Source organism: Periplaneta americana, chromosome 16 (genome assembly GCF_040183065.1).
Source record: "Periplaneta americana isolate PAMFEO1 chromosome 16, P.americana_PAMFEO1_priV1, whole genome shotgun sequence".
Taxonomy (NCBI): domain Eukaryota; kingdom Metazoa; phylum Arthropoda; class Insecta; order Blattodea; family Blattidae; genus Periplaneta; species Periplaneta americana.
Window position 1 is genome coordinate 38,347,422 of NC_091132.1, and position 23,565 is coordinate 38,370,986.

General features: G+C 35.3%; 1 protein-coding gene across 1 annotated transcript in view; it reads left to right on the plus strand.

The window, feature by feature from the left end:
* LOC138691892 (uncharacterized) overlaps positions 1 to 23,565 on the plus strand; it is a 1,248,967-nt gene that overhangs the window by 751,314 nt on the left and 474,088 nt on the right. The window contains exon 4 of the mRNA XM_069814478.1: positions 6,055 to 6,162. Coding sequence (XP_069670579.1) covers positions 6,055 to 6,162 — 108 coding nt within the window. The remainder of the gene's footprint in view (positions 1 to 6,054; positions 6,163 to 23,565) is intronic.

Below are 23,565 nucleotides of genomic sequence, written 5' to 3' on the forward strand. Positions count from 1 at the left end.
GACCATTTACATGCCAGTTGAAATTAATAAATTATATTTACTTATTACTTGGAAAATTATATACCAAGTGATTTTCTGAGTATAGCTCACATGAATTTAGTCTTTCCATTTAAAATCTATAAATAGAGAATTTTTAAATGTAGGGTAAACGCGGGTGATCCGGATCATTTTTAAAATAATTACAAATAAAAGTGGTAATACGCTGTTAATTCTTGCGTCTCTTACTGTCCACTGCAAGATAATTTCATTAACTTTAAGTCTGACGCAACAGTCTGTCAGAAATAGTTATTATGTTTAATTTTTCTTCAATTTAATTGGTTGTTAAAATTGATCCGAATCATTCTCCAGTGGCGGGTGAATAGGATTGGTATTGCGGGTGAATCGGATTGAAAGAAAAAGCAGTGGAAACTTATTATTCATGCCATAAGATACAAAATTAGAAGCTCAGTAATATCAAAATCACATTTCTTAGTTTCTCTGTTTTCAAACACATTTTCCACAGATAAACGTCTTTCTGCCCTTAGCTCCCACACACACCTCGTGGTACGTTGGCACTGGATCCATTCTCCTTTCTTCACAGACTTGGGATCAGAATATTTCAACATACAAAATTGGCAAATGTCATCACTCCCTTCATTGTCTATTTCTACAACCACATCCTCATCCTCCACATCATAATCATCATCATCGTCGTCGTCGTCATCATCACTATCGTTAATCTCAATCATGTCCTCAATTTCTCTTTGCACATTTTTTCTGTTCATTCTGCATGTTTTCTTACTATTTATCTTCTCCTTTTTTAATTCTTGCTTTTTCTTCATTTGTGCTATGTTCTCTGGTGAAGTGAGAAGACAAGCGATTTGTCTGGGTCTTCCTCGTGCTGAAGTCTACCCATCCGGAATTTAAAAAGAAAAACAATATTGCCATTTCTATATAAAATAAGCAATTCAAACTACCCGCCATTCACTGATCCGTTTCGCCCGCACATGCACAGAAATACATATTTGCAAATTGGCAGCACTGGCAGCAAATAAGAGAACATCAGGTGAGGTTATAGAATCAAGAGAGACTGTTCTTCCCTACTACATAACTTGTTGCGTAAGTTTTAATAATGTGTGTTCAAAAAATTGTTTAATCCAGAGCTAAAAATAACAAAATGGCAAATTCAGAGCATCTACGTACCTCAAACTTATAAAAAGTAGTCTATTTATCAATAGCAGGTCGTACACACGCCAACTTCTTATGGTCATCGAACTCAAATACTAGCATTCTTTGACTTCAGAGGTTGGTATCAGCAAGAACTCACTAGCGCACTCTAGGACCAGCAATTTATATTAACTGATCCGATTCGTCCTCCAATCCGATTCACCCGCGTTTACCCTATGCTTTACATAGTAGGTCATATTTATGAGTTTTGTAGTTTTTATGGAATCAAGAGAAAATCTCATTATTTTAACCGTACTTTAGTTTGATGCATGAAAGTTTTCATTACTTTAAGGTTATATATTTTTTAAACATACATTTAAATCAATTTTGTCTTTCATTATTAGTTATGGCTATCTATTGCAAGCAGTATTCAACAAATAATAAAGAATACCTTTATTTCTAAGCTTATGTTATATAGTTACCGGTACAACTTTCTTACAAATAGCTTTTAGAGAATCCGGAAGTTCATTGCCGCCCTCACATAAGCCCGCCATCGGTCCCAATTCTGAGCAACATTAATCCACTCCCTAGCATCATATCCCATCTCCCTCAAATCCATTTTAATATTATCCTCCCATCTACGTCTCCCAACTAACACTGTAGACCCATACATAGTTCTGGATTCAATAATATATGTCCTGACCATCTCAAACGTCTGGATTTAATGTTCCTGATTATGTCAGGTGAAGAATACAATGCGTGCAGTTCTGCGTTGTGTACCTTTCTCTATTGTCCTATAACTTCATCCCTCTTAGCCCCAAATATTTTCATAAGTACCTTATTCTCGAACACCCTTAACCTCTATTCCTCTCTCAAAGTGAGAGTCCAAATTTCACATCAATAGAGAGCCGATAATATAACTGTTTTAATTCATAGAAATCAAAGAACAAAATTAACAAATGAGAGACAAATATAACTACTTCTAATGATACTCCGATAAGTTACAGTACATTCAAGCCAGGCAGATCGCCTTAGGGATTATTGTTCTGGGCATGCAGTTGATGTCCTACAACCAGTTATGCTGGTACTGATGATCATAATTAAGTACCAATTCTATTTTGACATAGGACATCTTCATTTCTTGCATGATCCCACTTGATGTGGCCTGCTATCCGGTGCGTGAACTTCGACTCAGTGGTAACAATTCTCTGTTTGTGTTTTTTTCCTACAGTCCACGCTTCACTCCCATAACAGAGGTATGTCTAGCTTATGTTTTATATAGCCTAGAGGAGTACGTTTATGTCTGTGGACGAGAGAAAGTTTCATGACATTGTTTAATGTGCCTAAGGATTTGTTAAATTTTAGAATTTTTCTGTTTATATACGAGTCTGTTAAAAAAGGAAGTTTGTAGGCGAGATAATTAAATTAATTAATACTACTTCTAATGCTTTATTATAAACTAGCCGTACCCGTGCGCTCCGCTGCACCCGTTAGAAATATATATAAAGTAATTACATAATTAAAATAGGACGTTTGATCCAGGGAACATTCGTGTTTGATAGAGGGATAAATCGTTTATTATGTTATTTAATTTAAATTGTATTTAAAAAATTAAAATGCGATCATTTTGATCCAGAGACCACTCATTTGGTCAAAAATTATTTTAGGAAATACAGGAAACGAATGTGCAGGCTATATTTCATAGCTTTCGATTGTTGTTGTCCAAGGCCCCTTATAGACGAAGTCATTTGTTTTTTATTTCATTACACCGCCTTAGACGGCGTTGTTATTGTAATTTTGAAACTCATTTATCTCATTAAATGTCAGTCCTATCAAAATTTTGCAAGGAGTAAAACTTATCGGAAATTATTTTTAAAGAAACTTTTGTTATGTAATATTTTTCATTAAAATGAATAATAAGGGAGATATTTCGATTTATTTAATTCAAGCCCCCTTATAACCCCCTTTTAAATAAAATATTTTGAATGCCATATAGCCTAAATTCTAAGTTACAACGAACTTAATTTATATTCCAATGTTCATATAAATCGGTTCAGCCATTATCACGTGTAAAGGTAACAAATATCCAGACAGACAGACATACAAACAAAAATTTCAAAAAAGCGATTTTCGGTTTCAGGGTGGTTAATTATATATGTTAGGACCAATTACTTTTGGAAAATCGAAAATTACCAGAAAAAATTTCGGCTACAGATTTATTATTAGTATAGATAAATACAAATTTTACTTTGTACAGGATTCTTGCAACAGAAAGGCAAATTTTTTGTGTTGAAAATTCCATAGAATATCTTTGTGCTACGAATGATGGATTGATTATAGCCTATTTGTATTCAATGAAAAACTCGTTTTATGGATTGCATTGAATATACAGTAATGTACAGATTATTCGTCACCGATTTTTGGATTATTCGATTGTTTTTCTATTGCTCTTTTATATTTTTTGCTGCAGGAAAAATATGAAGTCATGTACTGTACAGTATGTTGTACGTATTTTTTCTAGAGAGAATTATTAAAAGCCTTTACCATTACAGAATATATAGAAGTAATGCAGCCGCTATCGGAAACAGAAAGAGTTACTTGTCGGGGGGATGTTTTCCCCAACTAGCTAAATAGTCAATACTTGCTTTCAGAGAAATCACCCCAAGAACTTCCACACAATTGCATAACCGTGCACCATTCAGTATTGTCCTACTGTTTAAGTGACTGTACTGTGTGACTTCTATGCAAAATTTATATCAAATGGTAACTTGTACCAAGTATCGAAAAACAAAGTGTAAATAATTTAACAGCTTGGTAAATGAGAAACTATGACTCCTCACATCAACATACGAGATTCGCGTTACAACTATGCACGATTTAATAAAATAAACACTATACGTCTATCATCTTACCTTTCCGCCTACAGCCAACACAAGGAGTTCCTATGGCACCTATAAAACAATCTTAGAATAGTGAACATCTAACAAGCAAACATTCTGATGGGGGCAGATAAAAATGTTAATTTTTTTCTTCCACCATGTTAATAATGTCAAAAGAAGTGCTTATACAAATTTTGGCCGCTCGACCGCAATTACGAGGCCGTCCAGAAAGTGATTTTCCCTGGGACCGTTTACAGAAAAATAGCACAATTGCATGGAAAGATTTATTGAGACAGATACAGAAATTGTTCGCTATTTGTCAACATATCCCTCACTGGAACTGAGACATTTGTCATACCTTAGGTTCAATTTTTGTGTCCTTGTGTCGTAGAAGTCAGCCACCTGGGATCGGAACCAGTGTGTGTACCTCTCTGTCGATCCCATGATCTGACAATTAATTCCGGTGGGAAATATGTTGAAAAATAGCTCAACAATTGCTGTGTCTGTTCGAATAAATTTTTGCAATGAAATTGTGTTTTCTTTCTGTTAAACGGCCCCTGGCGAACTTATTTTTTTACGGCCCTCATTATTGCTGTCGAGTGGCCAAAATTTGTAGGCACCTATAAGCACTTCTTTGACATTATTAACATGGTCGAAGAAAAGACTTTAACTTTTTTATCTGCCCCCATGAGAATGTTTGCTTGTAAGCCACTACCTAGCATGTTGAACACAAGACCACGGAGGAAATTACAAAATTAATATTTAATTTGTGAAAATATTGCATGGTACTAATTATCCGATTTTTTCGGTTCACCTCTCAGTCCAGCCTCATACTTACTTACTTACTTACTTACTTACTTACTTACTTACTTACTTACTTATTGGCTTTTAAGGAACCCGGAGGTTCATTGTCGCCCTCACATAAGCCCACCATTGGTCCTTATCCTGAGCAAGATTAATCTATTCTCTATCATCATTTCCCATCTCCCTCAAATCCATTTTAATATTATCTTCCCATCTACGTCTCGGCCTCCACAAAGGTATTTTTCCCTCCGGCCTCCCAACTAACACTTTAGATGAATTTCTGAATTCGCTCATACGTGCTACATGCCCTGCCCATCTCAAACGTCTGGATTTAATGTTCCTAATAAATTATGTCAGGTGAAGAATACAATGCGTGCAGTTCTGTGTTGTGTAACTTTCTCAATTCTCCTGTAACTTCATCCCTCTTAGCCCCAAATATTTTCCTCAGCACCTTATTCTCAAACACCCTTAACCTAATTCCTCTCTCAAAGTGAGAGTCCAAGTTTCATAACCATAAAGAACAACCGGTAATGTAACTGTTTTATAAATTCTAACTTTCAAATTTTTTGACAGCAGACTGGATGATAAAAGCTTCTCAACCGAATAATAACAGGCATTTCCCATATTTATTCTGTGTTTAATTTCCTCCTGAGTATCATTTATATTTGTTACTGTTGCTCTAAGATATTTGAACTTCTCCACCTCTTCGAAGGATAAATTTCCAATTTTTATATTTCCATTTCGTACAATGTTCTCATTACGAGACATAATCATATACTTTGTCTTTTCGAGATTTACTTCCAAACCTATCTCTTTACTTGCTTAACTTGTTGCTCTACTCGCTTGGCTACTGATAGTAAGCGTCGTAAAATAACCTACTAAAATAAAAAATAAAAATTAAGATATAAATATAAAATAATTTCGGATGTCACATCATTTTATGTCTTCTTATACAACAACCTGTAGAAGAGTCGGTCTTTGTTTCAAGTAGGAGAGTGCCAAAATGGCAACTTAGCGTACGAGCCAGCACAGAGCACGCTACTTGTTACAAGATACGAGTACAAGCGCGCACGGCTCTATCCTCGTTGTGCTTGTAGCCTGCAGTGCCGGGGGCAGCAAGGAAGCTCAGGCTAGAGTTTGTTGTAATCACCACGAATATTACATACAAGAAGAAAACTTAACTAAGCTTAGTGTTGTAATGAGTTGGTTTTGTGTGTCCCTGCAGGCATCTCCATGCACAAGGGTTACGCCTTTGTACAGTTCACCAACCCCTTCGACGCTCGCAGCGCCTGCCTGGGCGAAGATGGACGCACCGTGCTGGGACAGACTCTGGGTGAGTGGTGCTCTTTATTCCTTCCATATGACAAGCAATTAGCAAGTTGCTTGTGTAGTAATTCCGTGTCGTACCTCCAGGCTTTCCCTGTAAGGTCGAAGAACAGGGTCTCAATTTTTCTTTGCCAAAGTTGCTACATGTTTCCGAATATAGAGTCGACAGGTTGTTACAACTGAGTTATTCCTTCAACAAATGTTCGAAATCTTAGTATTCCGTAATGAGCCCTTCGAGGCTTAAGGGATTTTGTAGTATAGATACATGCAAGTCTTTACCTCATAGCTTTGACTTGGAGTTATTACACCACAGCAGAAGAAACGTTCAGAACTCAGATTTTATTTTATATGCAGGCCTACAATACGCATTCATAATTTTAGAATGTTATCTTTTGGAGAAGATATACGAATTAGCGGATATTTAATTTCTTTCTTTCTTTCTTTCTTTCTTTCTTTCTTTCTTTCTTTCTTTCTTTCTTTCTTTCTTTCTTTCTTTCTTTCTTTCTTTCTTTCTTTCTTTCTAATGTTTTGTTATAAATAAATACAAATTTTTCTTTGTGCAGGATTCTTGCAACAGAAAGGCAATTTTTTTTTTGTGTTGAAAATTCCATAGAATATCTTTGTGCTACGAATGATGGATTGATTTTATATTTTATATGCAGGCCTAAAATACGCATTCAGAATTTTAGAATGTTATCTCTTGGAGAAGACATACGAATTAGCGGATATTTAATTTCTTTCTTTGTTTCTTTGTTTCTTTTTTTTCTTTCTTTCTTTCTTACTTTCTTTCTTTCTTTCTTTCTAATGTTTTGTTATAAATAAATACAAATTTTGCTTTGTACAGGATTCTTGCAACAGAAAGGCAAACTTTTTTTTTGTGTTGAAAATTCCATAGAATATCTTTGTGCTACGAATGATGGATTGATTATATTTGTATTCAATGAAAAACTCGTTTTATGGATTGCATTGACTAAATGGGTTACTTGTACCATGTAATTTTTATATCCTTTCCCTTCGTACTTACTAGATTCATAATGTTGTTACTGTGAAAAATCGACATAATGAATAGAAATATGAATTGTTTTGTAGATGTAGATTAAAAATTTTAAAGTGATAACCAGAGACCGGAGCTTTGGCAGAATGCCTTTTTAAATGTGTTAATCTATCTTCATTTTGAAAGTAAATCTGAACGAATTATACCTTTGTGATTGAAACGTCACAGTTTTATGTTGCCCTTTTCTGCCTTGTTTAATATAAATGCCTAATTTACAAAATACATGTTTTTTTGCCTTTATTTGATTATTTATCTATTATTTATTAATATATTATTAAAATTACCTACAGGTATATTTTAATTTATTTCTATAACCGCTACAATGAAAGTGACTTCACCGAATGTATATTATTGTCTTTCAGTCAATTCATATTCTCTTTGCAACAATGAGTGCTGCCGTCCAAAAATGTATAACAGTAAGCGTTTTAATTATCGCTTGTGTTTATTTGACAAGGCAACAATGAGTGCGGGTCTAACGATATTTTTAACGTTTTTTTTTTTTTTTTTTTAGTTTTCATTACGACGTTGTTATAGCTAGCAGCAAGTTACCGAAATTCAGTGTTCCTTTACGCAGTAAATTGCAAAGTTACGTTAATACTTTTGGATCCGACGTATTTTGTACTGACGGTAAAGTACTTACATGCAAAATATGTGAGCAGTCAGTGAACTACGAAAAGAAATATTTCATATCGCAACATATCAGTACAACCAAACACAAAAATTCACTTTCCAAGGCTACTGGGAAGAAGATTTCTTTGCTTCCAACAGTAATTGTAACATCGAGTCGAAAATCTCAATTTGCCTTTCATTGCGTATGCCTTTTGCCTGCCTATTTTAGCTATTTATGATGCGTTTTTGCCTGCCTATTTTAATGATTCATAATGCCTAAACTTCCGGTCTCCGGTGATAACCATTAGTAAATATAAATAATTAGAATATATCTAGATTATTTTTTTTAATTAAAAATCATTCAGTTTCCTTTACCACGTCTACTAAAAATACTTCTCTCTATGTAAGAGCTGAAAAGACTGTCACTACTATACAATAAGTAAAATTATAAACCTTAAGCTTTTTCTATCACATCTACTGTAAATAAATTGATCTCCATATTTTGTGTGCTGAGTGAATAGTATTATTATATTTTATTTAAAAACGAACTTCACGAATTACATAAATATAAGTAAACAAATTGAACATACTTTGAACTGTAGTAGGCCCTACATGGGATTTTATAAAATGACATAGTTTTGTTAAAACAATGTAAATGTAGCAGCACATTTAATTGTATCATAGACATCAGAGTATTGTTTAAATATTTGCAAACAGAATATGCCTCGCATAAATTCGCTATTGTAATGTACTAGCTACTAAACTTCACTGAACGAATAGCAATATTACTTCAAATGAACACTGCTTTTGAGTAGAGCTGTTTACAATAACTTAGGCCTATTAATAAGTTATAGGCTATAAAAATTATACTTATACTCTCACCTACAACATATTTGTGGAACACCAGAGAAGCTGAAGTTAGAATTATGTTTTGATATATTTTATAGTTTTAAAGAAGTTAGCCTCTGAATCAAATAAAATTAGTGAAATTGGGAATTGATAAAAAAATTAACAACGCTCGACTGAAGAGTAAACTGTGTAGAGCTTCCTCGTAAAACGGTCCTTCCCGATCTACTGACGTTTATCCATCTAGTGATTCTGTATCGTGTACAGTTTTAACTATTTTATCTTCAATATTAAAAATTATCTTAAAGATAGGTTTCGACACCAAATAATCTGTTGTGTTGGTCTGTCGCATGGCCACCAAGGTCTCCTTACTTATCAACGACGATTATATATTTATATATATATATATATATATATATATATATTTTTTTTTTATTTTTTGAAGGCATACCGAAAGATTGGTATGTGAGGATTATATTCAGACTGGGAAGATCTAATTCTTTGTATTATCATTGCTTTCACAGAAATGTGAGATATTCTAGGATCCTAGAGAGAGCTCGTTAGTCCAGGGTTAAACGCTCCTCACTTCTTGGCGCTGTTCCCGGTCCAAATTTTGATCATTACTGTAATTGTTTAACATTATTAAATACATCATGAAGAAATGATCTTTCTCTCATTGAACTTTTTCCGACTGTTCAGTAAGAAGACTCTGATTTTCATTACTTCTCCATATCAAAGATTTTATCTTCAAAACTGCTCTAACGTCTCATTTTATCTGCACTGTATCTGTCATATTACTATATTTTCGAACATATATGTAACGCCATGTTTAGTGCAGTGGAATTTTACTTCTATCAATCTTAATAAAAAGAAAATGACTTTTTCCGGGCATGAGCAATGAAGAAAATATTCACCACTATAATAGGCTATGTCGATCCATTGTGAAATGAATGCTCTTTCTCACAGAAGTAAATCTGTAGCGCTTTTTTTGCTTCGTACAAAAACACTTACTCGGGACACTAATTTAAAATTTATGAATTTAATACTTATGATTCGTTTCTGAGTATATTCCTATTTGTCTCCTGCAGTTTCTGGCTCATTAACTCTCCGATTGTCGTTTTTGTAAAGAAAAATATATTCGCAAGAAAAACAGAACGAAAAAATTGTCAGTCGTAGTGACAACTCTGCTTCGGTGGTTGCCGCTTCAGCAAGGCGCTATGTTTGTGTATTGCAGTTGTGGTGCTAATACTTCAACCTCTTTAACCTATCTGTTGTGCTAGTTGCAGACCAATCAGGCGTTACAAATTTTTCGCATAGTAAAAGTACTAAATGTTCAAGTTCTTGACGATTGAAGAAAAAAAGTTCCAATAACATTCATACATACATGCGTGTTCTGCCCAAGAGCAGGTCTTTCACTGCAAACCCACCATTCTCCAATATTTCTATTTTCTGCCTTCCTCTTAATCTCGGCATAAGATCCATATATCTTAATGTCGTAAATCATTTGATAACTACTTCTGCTCCGGACTCTTCTCCCGTTCACCATTCCTTCCAGTTCATCCTTCAGTATGCAGTTTTTTCCTCAGTCAGTGACCTAACTAATTCCTTTTTCTCTTTCTGATCAGTTTCAGCATCATTCTTTCTTCACTCTTACCAACACAACTTCGTTTCTTATTCTGTCTGTACATTTCACACGCTCCATTCTTCTCCATATCCACATTTCAAACGCTTCTCCAACAGTATATTGCTAGCAATTTTGAAGTATTTTCTTTTCCTTTTCATATTTTATTTGCATTGAATTTTTTTCCTCCGATATTTTGTATTTATAAATGTTGTCACTACAGATATCATTCAATATACTTATCTTGCATTTAAGTGGAGACTATAACTGAAAATCCTATCTCCGCTACTTAAAATTTGTTACTTTTATGCACATTTTCCTCAGGCAGTATCAGAAATAACATTTGGCTCGCATGTATAATTTAGGCTTTGTGTAAATATATTTATAATATGAATATCTTAGCTAATGTTGTAATTGAATTTATCAAAATGTGTTTCATACAAAAATTAATTTTTCAATTGCACTCCACTTTTTGTTCAAATTAATATTTCCCTTGTTTCATACGTTGAAAATAGGCCCGATCTTTTAGTGCAAGAACGGTGTGTTTCCGAGTATTTGGCAGTGAGTTATTATGACTAGAGGAATCGTAAGTTTCAAATAATAATAATAATAATAATAATAATAATAATAATAATAATAATAATGATAATAATAATAATAATAATAACAATAACAATACTTCCTCAATGAACCAATACCTTGTGGAAATATTATTCCAATATCTCTCTTGAGATAAAGACAAGTAGCAATAATTTTACCGTCACAGAGGCCACAAACGAGGTCGTTCATAAGCTTATAATTCAGATTCTAGAGTCACATACTGGATAGGCGTTACTCGTACACGCTTTGAATTGACGTAAAAAGCGGTGTGTAAACTTTGTGCATATTTAACGATATATGGGATTCAGTAGGGCTGTTAGTGGTTGTGCCGAACCTATCGCTTATGTGCATTTAAACTAAGTGATATAGAGCGATATTGGCAAATTTTGAATGCAACTATATCTCGGCAGTAGTTGAAGCGTACAAGTAGATGAGAGTACTGGTGCTCATCAAGTGATATACTATCACATAAACTGGTTTGTATTAAAATCGCACAGTGCGTTTTTGTTAGCTGCACTTGTAACAGTGATAAACTGAGCGCATACATAACATGCGTGAAACATTTTATGTGAACCATTAAATAAACGCTTCATTAAAGAGTTTAGTCTAATAGAGCAGAAGTGGGTCAAACAGCTTTAATAAGGTTTTATATTAAACGTTGATTTCCCTATCCTCCAGTACTTTATTGCTTACAGCGAAAAAAGAATCTCCCTCTTTGCTCCGGAGTCCATTTAATTCGGAATTCTTTTAGGTAATGACTCTTGCTGGTGTAATAAGAACTCTAGACTACCCACTTCCAAGCTAGAAGTAAATTTTTTATTCATTTCACGTTTTTAGAAGCATTACGGACTCTCCACACTGATAACCTGGAAAAATAAAATTAATTAAAAGTGTGAATATCAGATATTCAATTAACGTTACGTGGAGAAATACGTTCAGTACTTGATTGAACTTATTTTCACTTCATTTTTTTGGCATGTAGCCTATTACAGCGTCATATCAGCCTCTATCGGACGTCATACGTCTCTTCTTCCAGAATTGTAAAGTGTCCGGCAGTTGCTTGTAATGTTGGGGTCCGATTACAAATGTTGACTGCAGCGAGGTACATAGGCCGGGGACGTGAGCTAGTACGAGGACACTGACTTGGTTCTGCAATCGATTACTCGAATAACAAGGTGCACATAAACAAATCTAAACAGCTCTAAAAGTAAATATACGTTACATAGCATTAAAAAGATATATTTTTACGTACCTTTCGTTATGTGCAGAAGAATTATCATAGAATTATTCTTGGGTTTGAGTTTCCTCGTTTCTTTTCTTGTGTTACAATATCACTGTATATAATATCGCTTGTCTCCTCGTATGTTTTTATTACATAATTCACATGTTCCCGACATTCACTTCAAAACGCTCACCAAATTCCGCTGCAAAAATATGCGCCTGAGAACCTTTCACCTTCGGCATTATTATTATTCAGCAGGTATACTGTTTACGCATGCTAGAGTACTGACTGGTGAACGGATAGTAAACTTGAAACCACCGTAAATGCACCCTATTGGTCCCCAACATTACAAGCCTACTTATGACTAATTTCAGCATGCTGTTCTGAAGTGGCTGTCATAAAATAAATCCGCAGCGCAACAGCATATTAAGAGCTAGGGCCGACCAGCCGACTGTTGGTCTTACGTCCACATGCTTCCGCAGAGGTGAACCACCATCGAACCAGAACCAGATGAAGTGGACAGCTTCTAAGACTTGGACTGTACCTACTATGAGCAGTAACATGTGTTGCTGCCAGGAAATCAAAAGGAGTATAACAATGTCAAAGAAAGCTTTTAATAGAAAAGCAGAATCTTCCGGGGAACTCTGGAAAAAGAACTATGGAGAAGACGATTGAAGTGCTTTGTGTGGAGTGTGCCATTGTATGGAGCATAAATATTAACATCACGACAAAATGAATAGAAACGACTAGAAGCATTTGAAATGTGGATACGGAGAACAATGAAGCGTGTGAAATGGACAGAAAGAGTAAGAAATAAAGTTGTGTAGGAAAGAGTAGGTGAAGAAAGAATGATGATGAATGTGATCAGAAAGAGAAAAAGGAATTGATTGGGTCACTGGCTGAGAAGAAACTGCCTACTGAAGCATGTACTGGAAGGAATGGTGAACGGGAGAAGCGCTCGGTGCAGAAGAAGGTATCAGATGATAGACAACGTTAAGACATATGGATCATATGCGGAGACTAGGAGAAGATAGAAAATAGGTAATATTGGAGAATGCTGGATTTGCAGTGAAAGACCAGCCTTGTGCAAAACATGTATGTATGTATGTATGTACAGTGGACTCTCCTAAGTTCGACTGAACAGAATTGAAAGTTCAGTCCAATAAAGGTAGTGGCTGTGGCAGGTGAAATGAATACAAATTCTTCTTGGTTATCCATCAACGAATACAGTACTGTACTTGCATTTCCTGCCCGCCTCGAGACTTGTGTATGCGCTTCTAGTACCACAGTGGGTTTCGACAGTTCCGTCTCACAGACGGCACAATTCTCAAATAGAAAAAGAGGAGTTCATTAATTTAAAATCAGTGATCAATATGGATGTCCTAATCAACAAAATATTATGTTTTCCTTTAACAGAAGTATCACTACAAGACACAGAACCAATTTCCATTCCAATGGCAAACCCATTTCTTAGTGCCCATATATGGACGTGTCTAATTCTCCTACGTAAGTAGTCGAACTATAGGATATCGAACTTGATTTCTGTCGAACTTAAAAGCTTCCACCGTATGTAATGTAATGTAATGTAATTTATGTATGTATGTATGTATGTATGTATGTATGTATGTATGTATGTATGTATGTATGTATGTATGTATGTATTTGTAAGCTAGGAAACCGGAATAAATTGTTCCGTAAGTAATGTTTAAATTAAATATAAGTTTATTTTTTCACGGAGAAAGGATCCTAAGCCTTATACCACAGCACTCTTGAATTTAAGACAAATGTAAATAGAACAGCTAAGTTCTTGGGGATGTAAACTTTGACATTTACTTTGAACGTGTTATTATGAGAGATTTCACTTGAATTTAAGAAAAGCAGACACAAACTGAGAACAGAAACCACGACGTAAGAACGTGTGTTACCATTTACGGATGTCAAGATACACTCAGCTTAGTGGTAAAGTTCTCCATTATACAAGTTTCCCCTTTAACAAATAAATCATTGTCCATACCGTGTTCAATATTTGGAGGGTGGGCGGGTGAAGATCATGCGTTGGCAAACAACGGGAAGTTCTCCTCAACTCTGACTCCTGCGGTTTTACGGCAGATCACGCAATATGTTCCAAGTGAACGGAAATTCAGCGTCGGGACGTTAAAACGTTGAAACCACGCCCCGCCGCTACATGACGTGGCATGTTGCCGCGTCTACTTAGACGGGCTTCACAACGAAGCGGTCTTTCTGTCTCCATGCACCGAATTTCCTGCCACGAATCTTTTATTAAAATTTTGTTTAGAAATTTCTGATATCTAGGAACGTTGCGATAATGCATTTTAAGCGATACTTGGTATCGATACTGATCTTGTTTTTAAAATTGCAAATACTTAAAAATTGTTATGCTCGACCATGCCGAAATGTAGTAATTATACACCTGGTAGCAGTCCTTTAATGCATGTCATTAAAGTACACCTACTCATTAAAGTACAGGTGTTCAGCCAATGACAACTCAGCTTACAGGTGTTCAGCCAATGACAAGTCAGCTTTGTACCGTTATAAAACCGCAAGTATCGATTATTCTCGGATATGCAATCGAAAGAGAATTAGCGAAAAGTCACGGAGGCTGGAAATCCAATACTGTTGCAGAAGGTTATGTTCTGTTACTATAATAATTAGCGTTAATTGTAAATAATATTCAAATAAATTCAATTTGTCATCTCGTTTTTCAATGTCAAATTCAATAATCAAGGTTATATCAAGTTTAACGGGAATACATCAAGGTCAATGACATTATTGTTCCTCGGAAAAAATCAATACTTTCGCGTCTGCGCACATCTCACAATTCACGATCTAGAACAAGGTCACTTCCGATCTTGTCAGATACAAATAAAATGTATACATCTGAATAATTTCAAGTTAGAAATATGGTCGAGCATAAAAAGTCGTATGAAACTTGCCTATAATGGTAATTAAGACGCTCGTATGAATATTATGAAACTCGCTTGCGCTCGTTTCATAAACATCCATAGGCTCGTTGCATAATGTACTATTATTATATTTTTGCATTGAAAAATTACAGTAAATATCAAGTGATTGCGTATTGTTGCATTGTAGGCCAATGGGTAACTAAGTTACCCCAATAATAGTTTGTAGATGAGAGAAAGATCAATAAGGTTTGAAGTTATAATAGTTATATCCGATGCATTACAGCAGCTAAGATAATTGCATGGGATGATTCCGACAAATCCGTAGATATAAATATTGAAGAGTTGTGAAAAATTGACTGTAATTCAATGGTTTCAGAAAAATCTATACTACAGTCTATACAAAACTCGAAAGGAATTGACAGTTCAGCGGCTTCAAAGCGTCACCATGGCAACCGCTCAAACTAGCCAATCAGAGACCATGACAACAGGCCGACGTTGCCGACTGTTTCGCAGCGAGCACGTGGTAGCAAGTTGCTTTGTTAGGAAGTGTTGAATCTTCACTACCGTGTTACAGCAAGTATTGGTGTTCTGTCGTGGCTATTTTCGTAGATATTTTGTTGTTGATGAAGGTGGAATTTTAAATTCAATTTAGTTGTGAGTGTATTTGTAACGCCATTTATAGTGTCCGTGTGTTTCACTTATACGATGTCGCAAGGCATCACTCCTGCAGTTAGCGGCGCAAAACGAACCACGGGATCAGAGGCAGAAAGGAGTGCTACAAGGGACAGATAGAGGTCTAGAAATAACGGAAAAGGTGCTCCTCTTACAAGTCAGGCGAGAGAAATGGTTTGTAATGTGCGGGACTATTTCGAGAAAGAAGGTACAATGGTTGGCCTCTTATTCTTGTACAGCAGATGGTAAATAGTATTGTCAGCTGCTTAGTTCCGACACGGCAGACAGGTGGCGCAAAGAGCCGCATTGTACTACCGCACAACTTCACAACGTCGCTTTCTTCCCGCGTGTGCGAGAGAGAACTGTCAATACCTTTCTAGTTTTGTACAGACTGTAGTACTGTTATGTCCTAATGCTGTTATGAGTTGTAACAACTATCTGTTTTCCTAGCAACTAATCTGAATGTTGTAATATTATATATATATATATATATATATATATATATATATATATATATATATATATATGATCATATTACCCCATCCCTGGAAGCAATAGGTTGGCTTAAACTAGATAAGAAAAGAAATTTACATTCACTTCTCTTTCTCTTCGAAATCTTGAACTCTTCTATTCCTTCGTATCTGTCGTCTCGCTTCACTTACCTTTCTTCCCACCACAATCTGAACACACGCTCTCGCCATGAAACAATACTAACAATACCATCCCATCGCACCTCCTCATACTCATCCTCTTTCACAATAGCCCTGCCAAGACTCTGGAATTCGTTACCTGCTAGCATCAGGGACTGTCGAAATAAAATTCAATTCAAACGCAAACTTACTAGGCACTTGGTCAGTAATTGAGACTCGTTCAGACATGGTTTCTTGTAAATAGTTCTTTTAATCTACCACAAAATATCTCAATATCCGGTAATTTCATCACTATAGAATTTTGTTATTGTAGGTTTAATTTGTAATTTAGTAAATACAAAAATATTCTTTGTTCTTAACTTCTATGATAAAATGTCTAGCTTTCATTAATCAAGTGTTCTTGTCGCACTTTAATTTTTATTGTAATTGTAATTGTAAATTTAATATTAATTGTAATCTTATTGTTCATGTTATAGTTGTAATCCCCTGGTAGAGGGGCAGAGAAGGCCTGACGGCCTTATCTCTACCAGGTTAAATAAATAAATCTAATCTAATCTAATCTAATCTAATCTAATCTAAATCCAACTTATTCATTCATTCATTCATTTATTTTATTCCATAGATCTTACATGAGCAATGAAGCTTTAAAATGTGGAACAAGTCAAAACTTTACAATATTACAATTACAATTTTTACAAATTTTTATAGTTTCACAATTTAGTAATTTTCTACAATTTTTACAATTTTGTGCAATTTTTTACAATATTTTGGCGAGATGTAGTGAGATGAGGTGAGGTCCGAGGATTCGCCAAAATATTACCCGGCATTTGCCTTTTTGTTGGGGGAAACCTCGGAAAAACCCAACCAGGTAATCAAATCAAAGGGGGTAAATCAAATTAAAGGGGTTGATGCCAAGGACTCGCCATAGACCATCCGGCTTCAGTCCCACGGCTGTTCAACAATAGCGGTAAATACAACCAGAAACATGTCTGTGCAAAAATAATAATTAGACCTGTGCAACTAAAAATAATGTATCACACTTTAAAATATTCTCATGGCCCAAAAATTACATCAAATTATTATCACTGGAACTATATTTTGAATTTTAAGTTTAAGTAGGCCAATTTTATTATATTTTCCTTACGTTTAGGCAGATTTCCCATAACCTTCCCTTTTATCCGATATACACATTGCGGGTAAGAGAGAGATTGTGCGCTAGACATCTCTAACTCACGGGATCAGCGTAACGCAGGGCCACCGCTAAGACATCACAGGACAGTCTAAAGATGACGGACAAGAATCCGTTCCCGTGGATGGAAATTCCGTGGACGGGATTCGAATTTCAGACCGCTTGTTTGGCAAGTGCAGGCTCTATCAACGTAGCCACACAACAACGGATGCTTTACTGTTAATACTAGGACAATTGTTAAGTTTTTCGAACCCATTTGCTTAATTACATAACTTTTAGAATTCCTTTTTGCCTTAAAATGTATTTAGTGCAGACACCGTGAAAATAGAAACCTTGGGACGTGTGGTTTAAACTCATAGCTGAGATATATTCATCACTAAATAAACCTTAACTGCAAAGGTTTGGTAGTGATAATAACGAAGTTTCTGGTGTGACTGTGATGGATGTGGTAATGACCAAGTCCGGCGTAGATTGCGAAAATGCTGCAGACAAGCTGGGTGATACTGTACTTGTACGTACTCTGTCGGAACGAACGAAAGGGAGATGGAAGAGGAGGTAGTGCTGAAACTACAGGGCCAGCTATGTGTGTTTCTTCTCTCACACCGCAAGCTTAGCGGAATTTTCTGTTAGATGTCTCGAACAGTTACCGTGAAATCTGCCGCCATTTCTACGATAGTAACATCGGTTTATAACATTTGTTTAGTGTGGACAACTTAAAAAAGAAATAAAAGTGCATCTTTATCTGTGTCAGAAGAGATGTGTTTTCCTTATGCTTCAATACATCGAAGATTAATCTAAAATAGCCTACTCAACTAGGTTTTTCTTGCGAAATGTTCGAAATTACTTGTCGGATATTTTCTTCCAATTCTTTTAATGTATAGGCCTACCTTTTGTTTTACTGTGCTGTAGAAATAAAAATGACAAGAATTTACGTCTGTAGAACGCGGGGGCCAAATCTCGATAATCGATTATCACCAAACATCTCTCCTAATGATCGTATAGATCGATGGGCTATGGCAATGTCTTGCATAAAGAACTTGTGTGTTTTATCTTCCTCAGTTAATTTTCCAAAAAGTGGGAGTGTATCATTAAGATAATGAAGAGTGTCACTCGTGAAACAATGTGTACCCGATGTTTCTCTTCGAGGTAATAGCACGCCAAACACCGACTTTAATCATGAAGACGAGTTTAATGAAATTGATGGGAGTTTTCGGTACTCCAGTAAGGATTTTTCTACGAATTATACAATCACATAATTGTAGCTACTCTTCGTCAGTAGAAAACAATAATTCTGTATTAATGAAGTAATAATGCATTGAATTTAAGAGTCTCTTACAATACTGGATTCTTGTGTCATCGATGGGTGAGAGTTTATTTTTAGTATTTTAGTATTTATTTATTTAACCTGGTAGAGATAAGGCCGTCAGGCCTTCTCTGCCCCTCTACCAGGAGATTCCAACTATAATATGAAGAATAAAATTACAATTAGTATTAAATTTACAATTACAATTACAAATAAAATTACAATTAGTATTAAATTTACAATTACAATTACAAATAAAATTACAATTAGTATTAAATTTACCATTACAATTGCTATAAAAATCAAAGTACAAAAAGATTACCTGACTAATTAAGGCTAGATAATTTATCATAGAAAAACAAAGAATACTTTATATTTACTGAATTAGAAACTAAACCTAGAATAACAAAATTGTATAGTGATGAAATTTCTGGATATTGAAATATTTATGGGCGATGGAAACCTTATATGACTTTAATTGTAACCGTTTTGCTGTTTTGTGAGCCGACGTTTCTGAAGCAACAGGCTATATACCTAAACAGAACAGAGACTTTCTTATAATTCATTTCAACAAAGCTCCCATTTCTGCCGATTTTTTTTTTTTTGTTCAAAATTGACCCAGCATTACGAATGTTTGTCATTGAACATACATTTGGTAGGGACTGTAACATCGGGAAATTGACGAAAAAAGTTCCGACAGCATCTTCAATATGACTCCCTTTTTGCATAGTTTAAAAAGACAAAAATTTCTTGCTGTGTGACGCACAATTCTGAAACAATTAGAAAAGGACAATAGCTTGTTCAGTATTTTCAAACAATTAGAAAAGAAAAACAAATATCTTGCATCAGTAAGCACGAATTAGTAACTCTTCAGTAGTTCACAACAGAAATGAAATGTGCGCATGCAACATCCGACAAACTCCCTTGAATTTTGATCACCACGACAGGCGTACTGTGGGGGGAGGGCAACGTTTCTGTATGTCACACATTAAGATTAAATAAAGTATTGTACAGTGTAACATTGTTCATTTCCTGTATATTAGAATTAAGGGATTGCCACTCTAGCATCGATTAGAAAACCAATAACTTCAATGTCATGGAGTTGATAATTTTGTTTGTAGTTGCCTATAGATTTGTAGATAGTTTTCTTTTACTTGTCAACTTCCTCGGTTGGTTTGTAGCCATCTCTAATCTGATTGTTGGATCTAGCATATTGAAATCGTTATTTTAGTAATGCTACACCTCCATTTACATTGATTTTGAGGTATGGAGTCTTAAAGTTATATGTGTACAAAAAATTCAGGATTTGAAATATTTGAAGAAGAATAATAGTTCATGCCTTCTTGTCAGAGATTAAGCTGTCTTTCTACTCTTGGGGTTTACGAAGATTATGTGGGACATGTCTAATAAAGTGGTGCAATGGAGGTATACCACTATTCAAATAACACATTTCAACGTATGATTGATTGTAAATGCAAGGTAACTCTTTGTAAGTGTAGTAGTAAAATGTTTTATGGCATGCTATTTACATTCAGATATTTGATAATTTTGATCAAGATCTTGATCATCACTATCATCAAAATATCTTTAGAATCGCTCATTTTGGATTAGAATGGAGCATAGTTGAGTTATACTACCATTAAATAATTTTCTTGTAGGATTATCTAAGACGCCTGTATTATGATGCACTCTGTTGGCAGTAGAAGGAAGTTGGAGTTGTACTAATTTCATAATAAAAAATTAACATTTTTGATACTGAAAATATAGTTAACTCGAATTTGATAAAAAGTAGAGTTGTTCCACTATTAAAATAACACCTTCAATATATTCTTCCATTGACTTCTTTCTCCTACTATCACCTCTCCTATGCTTTGGAAACAGTTCTTCACTATATCCTCCAAGTAGATATTGAGCACAGTAGATGATAGAGGATATTCTTGTTGTATTCCTCTCCCTATTCCATTTTCCTCTTACATTTTAATCCTCCAATGTTAAAATGATCTAAGTCAAAATAATGCATTTTTCACTTTTCTCCTGGTTTTAAAATGTTATATAAGTTCGGAAACATTGGGTTGTTTAACAGTTAGGGCAGTAAAAAAATGTGTTTAATAGGCCCCTAATAATATAACAAAGCAATAGACCCTACTTTGTTTTATCAAATAAACTTAAAATGGCAATGTTTTTTCTCTCTCCTGAAAAGTTGTATTTTTTTACTTAGTTTCTTTTAACATTGGAGGATTCATTTCTTTTCCTGTCCTGAGTTCAACTAGTTTCATTGGCATATTATGCAGTATTTTACTGCAGTAATGTTTAAACTTGTTTCTCACCCTCGTAAATATTATGAAATTGTACTGAAAGTGAAAGCATACATTTAGTTTATTGAAAATTCTTTCTTGTACTTTCCATTCATAACTGCCAATATATTTCACTTGTAAGTCGGTATAACTAAACGTTACCTCTTATTACATATTGAAAGTAACGGCAAAATGCTTTTAGATATCCCAATACGGTAATTTTAGATGTTCTCCTGTTCCCTTTATGCAAATCAGTAAACTTTAGTACGTAGCCGTATTGTGTAAGGGTTATGGAAGAGTAAAAGCACCTATAAGAGGCGGTTTATGCAGGGGAACTGCTGCTTTCTCACGGTCAGGATCAGTACCATGCTGCCCCTGGTTCCCTGCAAGCCCGCCAACACGCAACCAATGCTCCGCGCTCGCCGACTTCCTTCCTGCCGACCCTCACTGCCGCAAGGGGGGAATCTGGACGCAGCAGGAGGCCATCCACACAGAAGGTCGTGTTACACCTGGCAACTTTCCGCGGAGCAGACAATGAGTAATATTAATCATGGAGGGAGAGACCTTGAATGACCAACAGACAGCAAAGCACTTTCCTCGTTACACGGTGTAATGATCTGTGTTCAACAATTACAGTCTATTTCAAGACGAGTGAGATAGGTTCCGTCTTGAGGGGAAGAAGTATGGCTGCTAACAAAACTAATATGATAGAGATATGCTATAACTTGACTCACTGCAACCCATTACGGAGTCTCCCCTGCTGAGCATGATTGAATTCAGCCCGACATATAAGTTACTTGAGACACGTCGAATGTTTTCAACCCTTACTTTGGGTTACGGTATGTCATATTACAGTAAAACCCCGATTATCCGTCACCCTATTAACCGATTGTTGGATTATCCGTCTGTCATTCTCTCTTTTTTTTTTTGTTGCAGAAAAAATATTGAATATTGCACAATACATTAGTACGCATTTTTTTTTTTATAGAGAGTGATTTTAAAAGCCTTTGCCCTTACACATTATAATATACTGTTCGAGTGACCTCTTTACTTTCTCTGCAAAACGTCTTTCAGAAGTGCAAAATGAATACATGTTGTGCTAAGTATCGAAGAGAAGTGCATATAATTGAGTGGTTTTGGAAAATTGGAACTGTGGTTCATCTCACATCGGAATACGAGATTGGAGTTACAACTGTGCGAGATTTAATAAAAAGCAAGGATAAAGTGTATAAATTACTTTCCACAGAAATCCATCATAAGAAGTTTCCTTGACTCTTAGAAACCCGTAATTAATTAATTCATTCATAGTGTTCTGTCGCTGCAAACCCAGCATTCTCCAGTCTTTCCTATTTTCTTCCTTCCTCTTAGTCTCCGCATATGATCCATATTTAATGTCTTCTACAGTATTATTTGACATCTTCTTCTGCCACGAAATCTTCTCCCGGTCACCATTCCTTCCAGTGAATCCTTCAATAGGCAGTTTCTTCTCAGCCAGTGACCCAGCCAATTCCTTTTTTGTCTTCGTGATCAGTTTCAGCATTATTCTTTCTTCATCCACTCTTTCCAACAGAGCTATTATACTTAAAAGTTCTGATCCAGCACCTAATGTGTTAAAACACATAACCACAGAGAAATTTATCAAACTGAATTATGCAACACTTAATTTATGAAAGTCTTCTATGGTACGGATTATCCGATTTCTTCGATTAACCATTCAGCCCACCCCCTTCATTACCACGGATAATAGAGGTTCTACTGTATAATGCTTAAGGCCCGATTTCTTCAACCTTTGTTAAAATGCACCTAACATAGCGTTAATTAACTGTAAGTTAAAAGTATGAATTGCTGTTAAAAATATTGCGTTTCTTCAACTTTACATTTCACATTTTAACAATCTGTTTGTTAACTCTTTGTTAGGATCGGAGATTCTGGAGTTTGACCATAACCTATAACCAAGTACAGGCTCACTTCTGTTTTCTGAACTCTGACAGTTGCGATTCTCGCTTGTTTCCGTTGTTTGATTCAGAGAGGATAGAATTATTTCTATTCTCTCAGATTTGATTCCTGCTTCTTTCCTCGTCTGTATAACAATAGCGTGGAGTGGAATATTGGTATTGCTGTTATGAAATGGAAAACACTGGAACAAAAAGAAATCATGGGACTAATTTCTCTTCGTTCGAAAGAAACTTTCTGCTGGAAATTATTTCGCAGTATAAACTAATTAATGAGAATAAACAAACAAACGGGTCTAAGTTGAAAGCGAAAAGTGATGCTTGGTAGTAAATAGCCTATACCTTTGTATGAACTTCTGGTCTGTCAAATCACAGAAATCATCCGCTCTGTTTATGTATTCATGGATATCATTTTCTAAATAATCCAGATATATAAGTTCAGCATCTAACGCACCAGCCATATTGGATACTTCT